Source organism: Lagopus leucura, unplaced genomic scaffold (genome assembly GCF_019238085.1).
Source record: "Lagopus leucura isolate 7727_CA_CO unplaced genomic scaffold, USGS_WTPT01 Super-Scaffold_100018, whole genome shotgun sequence".
Taxonomy (NCBI): Eukaryota; Metazoa; Chordata; class Aves; order Galliformes; family Phasianidae; genus Lagopus; species Lagopus leucura.
The window spans coordinates 4,891,797-4,907,317 of record NW_024962272.1 but is presented as its reverse complement, the minus strand read 5'-3'; the positions used below and the strand labels follow the sequence as shown (position 1 = coordinate 4,907,317).

At 37.2% G+C, this 15,521-nt stretch overlaps 1 protein-coding gene across 2 annotated transcripts in view; it reads left to right on the top strand.

Moving 5' to 3' along the window:
- Nucleotides 1-15,521, top strand: part of BNC2 (basonuclin 2) — a 336,230-nt gene that overhangs the window by 299,703 nt on the left and 21,006 nt on the right. For both annotated transcript variants that reach the window (XM_042877464.1, XM_042877465.1), the window contains exon 5: nt 11,559-13,525. In XM_042877464.1, coding sequence (XP_042733398.1) covers nt 11,559-13,525 — 1,967 coding nt within the window. The remainder of the gene's footprint in view (nt 1-11,558; nt 13,526-15,521) is intronic.

Sequence of the window (15,521 nt, the reverse complement as noted above, 5' to 3'; positions counted from 1 at the left end):
ACTAATGACTTAGAAATACCTTTTTTTTTTTTCCTTCAAATGGTGCTGTACACAACAATAACAGTATTCTGTGTCTTTAAGCATTTTAAACCATCTGTTGCCTAGCACTTTACCATCAGCCACATTGGGTTTCCTTTTCCTTCAACTTTGAGAGAAAATAACATACTTGGAGGGAGAGTGGAGGATTACTGCAGCACTTCCATTTATTTCTGCAGTGGGTACCCTGCTGAAAGTTGCATTGACTGAACACAGGACAGACACAAAGATCAATCTTAGTGGGACCAAAACCCTTGAGGTAGTACTTACTCAAAATTGATCAGTCTTTTTAGTTATCCGTGGTAGTGATGGCTGTTACATTTTCTTACCATTTCAGTACAACCTTTTCTTCCAGCCTATACTAAGAGCATGGCCAGAGGTGCTGTCCTCACCTATGTTCCATATAAACCGCTGTTATTTTAAGCAATGTTGGTAATTCTGTTGTATCTCAGTGTGCCTATTTGTTCAGAATATTACACTATCATAATACAGCAAAATAAACGTACATTTTACTATGATTGAGAGGTTTTCAGTGTTAGAATAACCTACTGAATTTCACAAAATAATCACAAGTTGGAGAATACTGACTTTTCTTTTTCTTGCACAGCAGCTTAAGCGGGTTCATATTGTTTCCTCTTGGGAATCATAATTCTGTTTCATTTTGCATCTTTTCCTCCTGGCATTTAATCAGAAGTTCATGTAGAACATATTTTAGGATGTTTATAAAATGACAAGATTTGCTAAATTAGAAGGTATGTAAAATATAAGACATAATCAAATAGATATTAAATATGTGAATGCAGAACTATATTACATTAATGCATATATCATTCTTGAATGTATGCATAATAAAGTACATCCTCAAGGCTGTTAAAATGCATTACAGTGTAAACTTATTGCAGGATGCGGGGATGACATGCCTATTGTTATATACCATTTTTCTGCAAGCCGTGTGGCAGACAGTTTTGTCTGAGTAACCGAAAGAGCATCTCACTTCACGAATCATCTGTTTGTCTGGAAAGCAGAGAAATACCTTGTTCTAAGAGTTAAATGTCTGTCCTGAGGGAGATGGTTCAATTTCTGCTCAAGTTATTGGTGAGAGGAAGTTCATGTGCTGTGACTGCACCAAGCTTGAGGACAAGAAATCTGAAGTCAAGTCACAATCAGAATCACACTCATTATTAAATTTCTGCAATTAATGTGATTTCTGGCAATCCAAAACTAGAATAAAAGGATTTTGCAAAACTAGAGTAAAAGGCCTGCACTGGAACTGCATCATCTTTGCTGTTCCACAGTTCCACAGGACTGTGGTTCCTGTGGCTGTTAAGCAATTGTTTTGCCAAACTTCTTGTAGGAAGAAGCATTAAGTAAAAGCCAGATATTTTTACTGTATAATTTTTGTTCTTACATACCACACTGAGGTCTAGATGTTTTTTGCTTCTGAACACTGGCTGTATTTGTGCTTTGTGTTAAAGTCATCAAGGTGTCATTGGTGAAATAAGTAATCAAGATCAACAAGAAGTCAACTTTATTTTTCAAAGCAGAGCAAACCTGGTTTTGATGTTGTCCTGTCTTAGCTTTGACTTGAAAATGAAAGATGTCGGGAAGCTGATATTTGCCATTTTTTCCTTCCTCTCCTAAGGTGGAAATACCTCAATCCGTGAATTGAACTTGGAATTTTTTTAACTCTCTCTCTCTCTATTGAACTCTAATTACACCAAGGAGGTGACCCAGTGCACAGGCACTGTAGAAAAGAGTAGGCAATGTGCTAATTTATTTTATTTTTGAAATCAATACATTGATGGAGGTGTTGGCTGCCAGATTCTGCCCTGGCTTCTGCTCCGAGCAGTCCTCTTGGAGTCACTAGAATTGGTCAGGGCAGACATGATCCAAATTATTAATCTTCTTTGATACTGTTCTGAATTGCATCAATTCTGGTTTTGTGGGCACTGCTGCTGTTCCAACTTCAGTTTGTATTTTTCTGCTAAAAAAAAAAACACCTTTGTAGGTGTGGTCAGAAACAATGGAAATTGTGGAATTTGGCACAGCAGTGAATGTGAGTTTGTTTGGAAAATATCATTGCCTCATCTATCAACTGTTAAATTAGCAGAAGAGTTCTCAGGAGGTGATCATGGAATTACTAGTAGTGTAGCCTTCTGTATTTCTCTGTTTTACTGCCCTTAGACTTACCACTTCAGAGCCTTCTACCACCACACTGTGTCCCATGCACTTCTAAATATATCGCCAAAAACATTAAACATGTGTATACTAATTGTGATCAGGCTAAAATTCAAGTGCTGTGCTTGTGGGACATTTTTTTTTATCAGAAGCTGTATTTTAAGTGATGACACACGGTAATTTGTTCATTCTTCTGTCAATGTAATTTACAAGGCAACGACAGATAAACATAGCTATACAAGATTCATTTACAGTGACACAATGGCAGATACACAGAGCAGAACCCTGCCTATGAGATAAAGTGGACTGAGTGACTTATGCAGTAATTAGGGGATAATTGTCATTAACCTCGCAAACAGTAGTTTACCCATATTGTTTAAAAGGCTCCAGGATGCATAATGACAAGGTAATCTGTCAAAGCGCTAGGGGGAAATATTAATAAGATTTGTGCAAGCCTGGATAGAAAATATGCAGAAAGCGGCCACATTAAGCTAATTGGTGGATGAATATACACTTGTAAAAGTGCTTCTAATGGCACGTTTGCTGCTCTCCAAATGACTACTGTTAATGTGGAGAAGTGGGCTGCCTAGAAAGTCAGGACTGCTGGGACAAGAGGGTATTAAGACATGCAGGCACAGTTATTATTACTTCGTACACTGTAATATAATTCTCCCACTTTCTTTTGCATTTCAGCGCATGTAAGATGTGCACTTCATGTATCACAGCATTTTATATGTTTCAGTGACCTCTGCCTTTTTTTGTATAAGTTCTGCACTTTCTCCCTTCTGCATCAGATAGTCACCTATGTTGCATGTGTTTTTCTTGGTGTAAATTTTTTAGGTAAACAATGAAAAAAAAAAAAAGCCTCATTAAGATTGTGTCATATATATTGCAAGTAATAATGCATAATCCCCTAATGAATACTAATTGTGGAAATCAATCTCCTGGTTCTGTTGCCATTCAAATACCCAGCATATAGTATACAGATGAATCCCTTTATTGAGGCACAATTTGGTGTTCAATCAGAAAACCAAGCTTGTAATTAAATCCAACCATTGGCAATTTTACTCCAATGATAAAACACTGGAAAACTTCTTAATCCATTGGAATGACAGTGGTTAGGCAGATCTCTTACTGATTTCTTTAGAACTTTTACTTACAAGTCAAGAAAGAATAACGTTTTGTTGCTTGAATTTTCCAGCTAGGGTTATGGCTTTGGTGAACTGAGATTTAAAGTGAGAAAAGGTCTGTCAGATAATCTTATTTGACTTGACTAATAGATATCTTTCTCTGCTTTTGGTACAGTTGCATGTTGTATGGAACAGCTGCAGGGATGTAAGACATGATGAATTGTTTGTATTATCACATTGTGATAATTGGAGAAGGTCTTGGCTGAAGGAAACTTGGATGTCTCTTGTGACCATGTATATAGCAAGTAAAATAATTCATTGTTGCTCTTTGTGAGTGCTTCTTTTTTTTCCCATAGAACTTACATCATTCTGTCAGTGTGGTGAAACTGAGGCATAGAAGAGAGATTTAAGTAGCTTGCTAAATCCAGTGAAAGGGAAGTTTTCTTATATAGCTTACCAAAATGTGCAACTATATATGCAAAAATTCAAGAAGATGCAAACATAGATCAGTCATGGCTATGGTTGTGTGCAAGGTAGTGATTTCCTATCCACCTGGCTTGCCAAAATTACACCTCGAATTATTTCAGTGTTCTGATCTTTTCCTGTCCCAATGTGTCTGTACCCTGAAGAGTCCCCACAACAGCTTGTACACTCTAAAATTTTTTACTTCATGCACAGTGCAGTTGGTGATCTCATTGCCTCTAGAAGCCATATCTGCCTAGGAGCAGGCACCCTCACTCACAGCAAGCTGGTGGCAAAGCTGCTTCAGAGATATTGAAATGATTTTTCAGAAAATGTTCCTCTAGATTTGAAGTTCAGCATTCTAAACTTCAAAGCTTTTTAAGGGATTTCAATGCTTGATTTCTATGAAGTATTGATATTTTCTACTGTGAATGTGGGAAAATTTGCCTCACCTTGAGTGTACATTAGAAAATGTTTTCTTTTACAGATACCATAAAGCATCTGGTCAGTTTACATTCATTTCCTTGGGTAAAGTCTTTAGAAATCTTTGAGAAACCGAACCATAGCAGATGGTAAGGGGAGTGAATACTTGCCTTTGAAAATTTATGACATTTGTCATAGGCAAGGGGCAAAATTCTTGGGAATTGGCACTGATAATTCAAAATAAATGCAAGATAATGGGTTAATGGCCAGTGCTGAAGGATTACTTTGAATATTCTTAAAACTGCCTAAGCAATGTTTCTGTTTGCTAACAGAAGCTCCACTGTTATCAATAAGTGACAGATCTTTAATAGATGGCAGTTGTATCTCTTTTTCCCTCCCACTAACAGGACAGCTGTAAAACAAATTTCACTGACATCATAGGAGTTATACTATTGTAAAATTTCAAAAAGCAAGAAGAGAATTGAGTTCTGACAGTGCTTAGATTATTCTCTGAGTGTGGACAGAGGTTTCCTGTGAAAAAACTTGTCAGGCACCCAGTTGCAAAGATGCTTGATGCAGTTTCCATGATTAAATGAAGCTGAAACTGCTGTGATTAAATATGTTGTAACCCCACAGTGATCTATCATAGTTTTAAAAATAAAAATGCTGTACACATTTTTATCTAGAAAAAAAAGTGATCATCTTGTGAATTATGCATTCTTATCTGGTCCATAATCAAGAGCATTTCTTAACAAAGTGAATATTTTATCAAAAGTCAAACAATATGTTTTAAAAATCAGAAGCATTTAAAACTAATGCCCTTGCACCCTAGTAGTTTTACTGGAGTCAAAGAGGTGCATATACTTATAGGAGGAGCAGGAAAGAGTTCAAAAGAATGATTCCTTTTGTGAAAAAGGTAAGAGGCTTTTTTCCTGACCCCCAATTTGGTATTTGACAGAATAGTAATGCTCTGAATTTCTCTGTAGTCAAGTTTGCTTTTTTTTTTTTTTTTTTTTTGGTTGTGTTTTCTTTTCTAAGTTTGGTGAACCTAAAAAATGAAAAAGGATTGTAAGAAATAAGGAATTTTAGTCCCTGAAGGGTGCGGTGTGTTGGGGATCCGGTCTTTTGATACCACTCCCTATAAGCCAGTTCAGAACCAGAGCTCTAGCAGGTTGCTTGTGCAGGGAGCTGTGTTCCTGGCATGTGTCTTGAGGATGAGATATAAAACAGAGGACCTGCATACTTTTGGTCAGTAAAGACCCGGTAGGCCATTTAGCAAGAGCGTGGGTGGTTAACGGCGGTGTCCTGGCTAGATTTCAGCTGCGGTTATTGCATTCCACCTCCTTACGTTCCATCTGCAGTTTCAGCAGGACATGGTGTTCCTCACTTTCACTCTGAAACTGTTGAGCAGCGCTCCTGTGCATTGTTACACAGCCGCTGCGCTCCATCATGGTGGTATGTCCCTATATATATTCAAGCAGATTTGGCTCAATGTAGTGTTTCAGGGCTAAGTTAATTCAAAATTACTTTCCAGCATGGTCAGTGGAATTATTCTGGATTTGAAGTACAATTACTCTAGATTTAAAGTGCAGCCAGATTTCAAACCCAGTGTCTACAGTATCAATTAGTAAAAATTTGCAAAGGTCTTAGGTCAAAATGCAAAGGTTTTTGATGCTACATGGATAAGGAGGCATGAAGCATAAAACCCAGAATTAAGCACTGTTAATATCTGGCAGCAAAGGTAAGTACAAGCATACATGTAATTATGAGTAAATAATATCTCCTTCATGTTAGTTTTCACTTGTACGCACAATGCTGGTGTCATTTTTACTTGATACTTCAGGAAAAGAGTGACTTTTCTCCATCTGCTGCAGCTGGCATTCTCATGCATGGCCTGTTTTTTTGGGAGAAAGAAAACAACTCCAGTAGGTGAGGGAAAGGGGTGTCTGAAGGGAAGAATATCTATCGCTTTTGATTTTTCTAGCACAGTGGAGGCTGCAGTGAAGCCAGAAGATAAAGATTTCCATTATTGACTGAGAACTCAGTAGAGCTGCACTGTGTTCATTCCTGCTGCAGCAGAATAACTCAAGGAGAGGACTGCTGACACTTAAACATGAGTTTATTCATATGGTTTCAGTTGGAGCAGGGGGGCTGGTGGGAGGTGAACAAGTAGTGACAGATGAGGGGAAAAAAATTTAACAATGGCTCAATGCAGGGTGGTGTGTTAAATTTTATATCAGTTTCACATGTATAATTGCAGCGAGCAAGTATGCACACTTTTTTTGTGTGTTTACAAGAGCAAAGGTGGGCTAGGTTCAGCATGGAAAAAACACCTATCAGAAAAATGAGTATGTGAACGGTCATATGGAGAGCCAAATACAGGGCTTACTTCTGCTGCATTGAAGTCAGAGGGTTGCACATTTCCACTCATATCCCTACAGATGTAAGCGGGTGTGCTGCTACACAGCTTTGGTTGCTTTTGCCCCGGGAGCAGTAGGACTACCCATAGCGTAACAGCTTGAAATTTAATTGGGAAGCAAAGAGATGCTCCTGGGAAATTCAGCCAAACAAAAACAACAAACCCTAAATCATGGAAATTATGTAGGCTTTTCTTTATTAGAAACAAATGTTGATTTTTTTCTTCTGTCTACACCCTAATTAAAACCATCCTTTGCAATTATGGTATGACCAAATGAATGTCTTTCAGTCTGCTTTTCAATTGTTACAGCTGCATTCAAAATGTTTTTTAGAGATCGAGCTAGAAAATTTATAGCTCTTTAAGAAGGGCTCATAGAAGAAAGTGATATTTTAAACACCAAGCTTGCTTATTTAATTAATCAAATACATATCCAAGTAATATTTTGCAATGTGGATACTTAACTGATGTGCATAAAACCAACAGTTTACAGTGCATATGCAAAAATTGTAAAATACAAAAGCTGGCCCTGTGTTTTTCTTTATAACTTTGAGCACAAAAGCCTTGCTTAAGAAGCAATTGTAGAGTTTTTTAACCTTCCAAGTAATCTCAACTCTTCTGTAATTCTTACTATGAATTCAGACAGCAGCATATATACACTTTATTTTACCTATGCCAAAAAGTTAATTAGTAAGATAAAAGTAGAATTGCAAAAAGTCTGTGATGTGTATGTACATGTACATGTATATTTGTGCCTGTGTATAAATTTAGTTAAACACTGTACAGGCATGCAGGGGTTGATACAGCTTCTTATACAAAATGAGACTTTAAAAAACTGATTTTGTAACCAAAGTTCAAGGCTTACAATGTATGTTTATGGTGTATGTTTCTGTAGATCATCCTTATTTTCTAAGAAAGCAGTTTTTAAATTGCAAGGTTTTCAAGATGAATTGAAAGGTTAAAATTTGTAAAACCTAAAGGCCCTCAGGAAATGAAGAATCTTCTTCATAGTGCTCATCAATTAAGCTCTTACAAATTAGAGTGAATTTTGTGCTCATCTTCTGCTTTAGCATGTTTGTATCATCCGAGATAATCATCTTGAAGCCCATCGCTTGTTCTGTCTGATGTAGAAGTTTAAGACAAGATGTATCCTAATATATCTCTTTGTAACACGTGCAGCAAAAAATGAGGCAACTTCAGCATATTTAACTACACCTTTGCTGCCTAGATTTAATGTAGTTTGTGTGCATATGAATCTTTATCTATAAAAATAATACACATATATGTGTTGGAAGAGAGAGAGTCAAGTGCGTGTTTAGATTAAGAAAAACATCCAAGGTTATGTTTTGCATCCTTGAAGGTTAGATTTTATATGATTTAGGGATTAAAAATTTTTCTGTTTGAAACTCAGAGCTAGCCACGCATGTAAAATACAATTAAAAAAACATGGCTCTATGGGTGAAGAAGGAAGAAATCAGGCTTACTTGTCTACTGCGTGGTGTAAAGCTGTATGCGCACCATGGTATCTCTCTGTTCACTGACTTCGCTGTACACATTGTCACAGGAGGCTTGGCTTAATCAGTTGTGAGCTGAAAAAAGTAATATAAATTGGAACCTTTTGTCGTGGAATATTTAAATGTGGATATGATTTAATGGCTTTGGGGAAAAAATTTAGCATGAGAGATTGTAAGAAACAAGAAATCGATTATATGTAAGAAAGGACTTGAACTTCTAATCAAGTATTACCATATACAGAGAGATCCCTAGCTAGTTATAGCTTAATTCAAAGTGGATAATGGTTAGATTTTTTGTTAATTTTAAGTTTTATCAAAAAATGACATTCCTATTCATTCTTTATCTAGGTTTGCATAGTACATACTTAAAATGATTTATGGAAAGCCATCACTATGTAAATATTGAAGCATATGCCATACAGTATCCATAGGTAGTATGTTTTGTAAGAAGCATGGACATCTGTGCAATATCTTTTTACTTTGGCTAGGGAAATAAAAATGATTGCTGTGAATTAACCAGGTATAGCTTGATGCAACCAGTATAAGTAGGCGGAGAGTGTTTAAGGTCAGCTTTCTGAGACCTTGTTTTTTATGTCACAGTGAAGGTAACCCCTTGACAATCAAGTACTTGACAGCCAAATTTTGTGATCTGTAGCACTTAGCAACAGCTGAAAGTCTGTCCTTCTTCACTGCAAACCCAAAATGTTCTGTCATTGACTAAATGGGATGGAAAACGGTGGCATCTCATGGACGGCTAGGTCGTGTAGCCAACTGCCAGCATCTCTGACTTCTGCTGTGGAATACCTCCCCAAAAGCATTCACAGAGCCCAGTGTTTGGGCATTGTCTCCTTGCTCAGAGCACAGAGAAAGCTAGATCTGCAGCCATAGGATGGGAGACTGTGCGAAGTAATCTTCCACTGATGTGTGGCAGTTACAGGTCTGTTACAGGACCTGTACCTACTATTCCCATGAGTTATTCTCATACGGGCTGTATCTAATTTTTATTTACTTAAATATCTGTTTTTATAAAACATCCATCTGCTACATAAGCCTGTGAGTGATTTACAAATTAAAGCAAAAACAAAACAAATTACTACCAGTAGTACATTACAAAGCAGCCTGCAGCTGGCTGCAGTCAGGGGTTCTAATTCAATACATGCAAGCAGTGTAAATTAGACAATGTTATTTCCATCTTCAAGTTACAGTTAGAAGCAATAAATACTTGTGGCTTCAGATTGGGAATGTGTGTGCATAAATTGTTTCACAGGTGACTGTTTTTTGAGTTTCACATAAGAATTGCTCAAAAGCAGAACCAGTATGGCTAGCTGGAAGTAGCAGGAGAAGTCGATGCAAGGAAATTTAGGTGGCATTCATGGGGAGAGTAATCAAAGCAAGTTGGGGGAAGTGGGCAAAATATAATCTTAGAGCTTTCAAAAGTAAATCTGTTCTTTGTGTTGTTTCTTTTTCTGTTGGGTGTTTGTGGGGTATTATTCTTGTTGTGTGTTCCGAATGATTTTTACTAGATAGCAGACCGCCTCTAAAATGCTCCTCCATCTGACTGGTAGAACAGGGGGAGCATAACAATTATGGATGTCCACAGTGCTCAAAGGTATTTAAAGGTGTGAACGCTTCCTGACTAATACTTCAGACCAGGACCAGCATCTGCATGATGGCATTTCTTTCATTTCAGTGTAAATGCATGCTGGATAATTTCTTCTTAGAGATTGGTTCTGGTGCTCTACATTTCCATGAATGCAGTGAGAATTCTTCTAAGGATATTCTGTAATTATTTACCATTGACAGTTTCATAGTCTTGTAATGTTTCATCGTGATCTATTGTGCGTGGAACCTTTCAAAACATTCTGCATTGGCATGCAAGGTTCTGAAGCATACATGGCATCGACCTTCACCATTAACTCTGGATTTAGAAAGCTGACACGTATCAGAGCTAAAATAATAATAATAATAATAAAGATTTAATCAAATAAATGCATTTGGGGCAAATGGCATTTTCCAGTGCTTCTGGGGAAGGGAGGAAAAAATCAATACTCTGAAAACAAACAAATAAATAAATAAAGATTGCAAAAACTGAAAGATATTTGCTGCCTTCTTAATCAAATAAGAACTGGAGGTTTTTGCAGTGATGTGTAAACCAGAATGTTTGAATGTGTTCTGAAGCTGAGAGTCAAGATTTAAAAAGATCAGAGACAGTACAGAGGGGTATCTTTGCAAGGATTTCAAACTGTTTAATGCATGAGGAAGAACTGGAATAATTCTGATTTGATGGCATGCAACAGTGCTTGTTGGTTATAGTTACCGTGCTGATGTTATGTCCAGAACTTGCCCGAAAGGAAAGATGCCAATAAAATGATGTATTCATTATATAAGTATTTTAATATCTTTTTATCAATACATGGTGGAATGGATTGCCTGACATTACATTGCAGAATTTTTAAGTCTTACCTTCAGGCAAATCTCATGCTTACTAGCAAAAATGAAAGTGTGAAATGCTTTTTAATGTATATTTAACAACAGATAGTCTAGTGATTACTGATGTGTATTCTCTCTGGATTTTTCCCTTGGTATCAGAAGGCAGTGTTAAGAGACAACATTTTTACACATTTATACTATCTATGTCCATCAGATGCTTACTTTTTACATATTTTTAACTGTCATTTATAGCAAAAAAAATTATCCTTTAAGTCTAAGCCATATGAAGAGTGCGAGTCAGTTATGCTGTGAACAATTTCTCTATTTCTGCCTTTTTATGTAAGTTTATAATGAATGTGTTTTTCAGTATTGCTGTCACGAAAAATAAAAATTTAAAAAAAAAAAAAAAAAGGAGGAAGATACTAGTATTACGTGCTATTTTTGAGACTGCTTGCCTTGCATTGGAATTTCTTGTAAGGTAGTCCATAAATGATTTAAGCTGTATGTTTACTTATATTTGAAAAGCAAATCTATCAAATTCATTTGCTTAGCTCTTTCTTATAGTGATACCATTAAACATCAATTAAGGTACAATTTTCCATATTGTACAATGGAGTGAACAGCAACAAATGTATACCAAATACTTGTGTAGTATATAGATTGCTGCTTTTAAAATAGCAATATCAAAGGCATTTCAGATCACAGAGCCCCAGTGTTTTACATTTTGTTTGCTCTAACGTTATTAAACTCAATCTTTTTCTCTAACTGTGACTGTAATAATGGTATTTGCATGACTGAAAAAGTTTGCTTTTTGGTTGAGTTTTGTTAACACTGATTGCATGTTGTTTTTTGAGCTTAGTATTTCATGCGCAGGCAGCAGAGCACCTTCTATTGAATTCAATAATTATGCAGAATCAATAAGTTTTTTCTTTGTGTTTGTCTTTGTTGTTTCTTTGATATGGCCTCTAGGATGCTGCAGGCAAGGTGCTGGACCGCTGGGCCATCATGTCCAGGGAAGAAGAGATCATTACCCTTCAGCAGTTCCTGAGATTTGGAGAAACCAAATCCATTGTGGAGCTGATGGCAATTCAAGAAAAAGAAGGGCAGGCTGTGGCTGTGCCATCTTCAAAGACAGATTCAGATATAAGGACTTTTATTGAAAGCAATAATCGCACCAGGAGCCCAAGTCTCCTTGCTCACCTGGAGAATAGCAACCCTTCCAGCATTCATCATTTTGAAAACATCCCGAATAGTCTTGCATTCCTGCTACCATTCCAATACATAAATCCAGTCTCTGCTCCACTGTTGGGGCTGCCTCCAAATGGCCTCCTGCTGGAACAGCCAGCAATGAGGCTCCGTGAGCCAAGCCTTACAGCTCAAAATGAATATAATGAGAGCAGTGAATCTGAAGTTTCACCCACGCCTTTCAAGAATGAGCAGACGTCCAGCAGGAATGCTTTGACCAGCATCACAAATGTTGAACCCAAAACTGAGCCACCCTGTGTCTCTCCTGTTCAGACACCTACGCCTGTCAATGATTTATCGAAAACAGAACATACTAAAAGTTCATTCCGCATTCACAGAATGAGGAGAATGGGGTCTGCCTCTAGAAAAGGAAGAGTGTTTTGTAATGCGTGTGGCAAAACTTTCTATGACAAAGGTACACTTAAAATCCACTACAATGCCGTTCACCTGAAAATCAAGCACCGGTGCACTATTGAGGGCTGCAACATGGTCTTCAGCTCTCTCAGAAGCCGCAATCGTCACAGTGCTAACCCTAACCCCCGCCTCCACATGCCTATGCTAAGAAATAACCGAGACAAAGATCTAATTCGTGCTACATCAGGTGCTGCCACCCCAGTCATAGCAAGTACAAAATCCAACCTAACTTTAACAAGCCCTGGGCGTCCCCCAATGGGATTTACCACTCCTCCTCTAGATCCTGTATTACAGAATCCTCTTCCCAGTCAGCTGGTGTTTCCAGCTTTAAAGACTGTTCAACCCGTTCCTCCTTTTTACAGAAATTTACTTACTCCTGGAGAAATGGTGAGTCCTCCAACCTCCCTTCCTACCAGTCCAATAATACCAGCAGCGAGTGGCATGGAGCAGCATCCCCCTCCTCCTACAGAGTCATCAGTACCATCAGTGCTGATGCCCACCTCAGAGCCTAATGCTGACCTTGCCCCTAAGAAAAAGCCAAGGAAGTCAAGCATGCCAGTTAAAATAGAAAAGGAAGTTATTGATACTGCCGATGAATTTGATGATGAAGATGAAGAGGTGAATGACAGCAGCACAATGGTAAATGACATTGGTCATGACAATCACTGCCATTCTCAGGAAGAAATGAGCCCAGGCTTGTCTGTGAAAGACTTTTCCAAAACTGACAGAAGCAGATGCATTTCCAGACCAGATATAAGAAGAGCAGACAGTATGACATCAGAAGACCAGGAGCACGAGAGAGACTATGAAAATGAGTCTGAATCGTCAGAGCCCAAACTGTGTGAGGAATCCATGGAAGGTGATGACCGCCTCCATGAACCTGTTGAAAAATCTATGATGCACAGTGACAGACCAGATGAAAACCACAATGACTCTTCTAACCAGGATGTCATTAAGGTGAAGGAAGAGTATACAGACCCTACATATGATATGTTCTACATGAGCCAATATGGACTGTACAATGGAGGAAGTGCCAGTATGGCTGCCCTTCATGAAAGTTTTGCTTCCACATTCAACTATAACAGCCCTCAGAAATTCTCCCCAGAAGGTGAAATGTGCTCAAGCCCAGACCCCAAGATCTGCTACGTGTGCAAGAAGAGTTTCAAGAGTTCCTACAGTGTGAAGCTTCACTACAGAAATGTTCATTTAAAAGAGATGCATGTCTGCACGGTGGCTGGCTGTAATGCTGCGTTCCCATCACGGAGAAGCAGAGACAGGTCAGTAAATATTAATTGATTTTCTACATTATTAAGTCTGTTGAATTATGTACGAATAGGTAGTTTAGGGTACATGAAGAAAGAGAGAGATGCACAGTAATGACAAGTGACAATCGTGTTCCCATGACATTGAGAGATTTTCATCACTTCAGGATTTTCATTGTTGCTTGGCATTCCGAATAGTCTATATTTGCCATGCTCTTAAGTGACTGGCAAGATAATAAATGTCATTATTCTTTCAATGTACCTATGAACATGCGTTTATAAGCTGCAGTTCATTACATTTATTTTTTTTTCTCCTTGCAGCTTTTAAATCAAGAAAAGCTTCTATTAAATATATAGTAAATAATACGCAGTAGAAATGTCTTCATGCATGCACATCAAACCACAGAAGTAGGAAGGAGGGAAAAGGATGGATGGACAGTTGGATGAATGGATGGAGAGAGAGAATTGAAGGACTGTAATAAAAGAATGATTTCCATCCCTGTAGGATCGTATAAAAGAAAACATGAAACATAAAAGAATACTTTTGCTTCTCTTCAATTTTTAAAACTAGCTGCTACATTGTAGCAAGAACAAGTAAATAGGTAGAAAAAAATTTTTCTCTTTAGAGAACATATACACCTCTCTATGCACCATGGTTGTTTAGTCCACTTTCTTTTCTTCCCAACTTACGGGAATTAAGCACACTCAAAGAGCAGAGACTAGACCTCTACATATTTTTAAGATCTTCAAGGGTATATTCAAATGACATCATGTCCTAACTATGCTGCATCAGCACTGAAACAGTTGGGCTTAAACAGAAGCAGCTGGTCCTTTAACTCTTAGGGTTTTTTTGTTGCGTGATTTTTTTGTTTTGTTTTGTTGGGGTTTTTTTTTGTTTGTTTGTTTGTTTTTTAATATACACTATTCTTTTCCAATCTTGAGGAAAATGTAATATAAATGGAATTTGTCAATGTGGTACAATAACACAGTAATTTCATAGTTGTGGTTAAAAGTTCTCACATGTGATGATCATATGTCACATAACAAAATCTCCGTGGTTCATGGAGTGATTGTGAGACTGAGTCCTCTGTTTTCCTATATTTGTGTTTCATTTTTTTTTCATTATGTTGTAAAAATTCAAAAGATGCAGGAATGAAATTAAACCTAGTAAAACATCTTACACAGCTCCTTTATTTTTACCATTGAAGTTGATGGGATTTGAAAGTGAATGTATCATGTCATACAAAATAAAAGCAACTTACTTCTGAGGAGACTGAGATGGAGAGTTCAGTCCCCAACTGTCTCATATCTCCTGGTCCACCAAGCAGAATAGGAACAAACATTAGAAAACAAGTTCAAGATAAAAAGGACCATCTAGGAAATTTGGTTTAGAGTAGGATGAAACCATTGAACATGAAGCAGGCAAAAATAAATTAAGGCTTAGTATAGTAAAGACGTATCTGTTCTAACAAAGAGGTAACTGTGATGACACACATAAAATATCACTGAGAAATGAAAGTTTAAAATAGGATGTAGGACACATTTTGAAAATATTTTGTGAATTACGTAGGATATACTCCTATTAAGCTCATTGAAAGTTAGCCATAAAAATCTATGATTCAGGAACTGAAAAAGCATGCTGCATATTTAAAAATAAATTTAGTATTTGCTTATTATTTTGAGTATTACAAGATGCAAATCCATCCTTCTATCATTCCATTAAAATCCAGAATATGTTTCATTTATTTGTTACAATCAGAACAACATAAATTCCTAGGCATAATACAACTTAAATTGCAAAGATTTAAGAATGGTCATGGACTTCAAAAATGTGAAGCAGTGGTACAGTTTGTGTGCCCATTCTGACTGGGATTTTTTTTTCCACATACATTACCACTCCCGATTTGCAAATTTTTCTGGAACTACCTTGAAAGAATCAAGTAAAACTGTCATAGTTCTCGTTAATTCTTTTAGAGATTTGAGAGAGAAATATCTGTATTCTTTTTGCAAC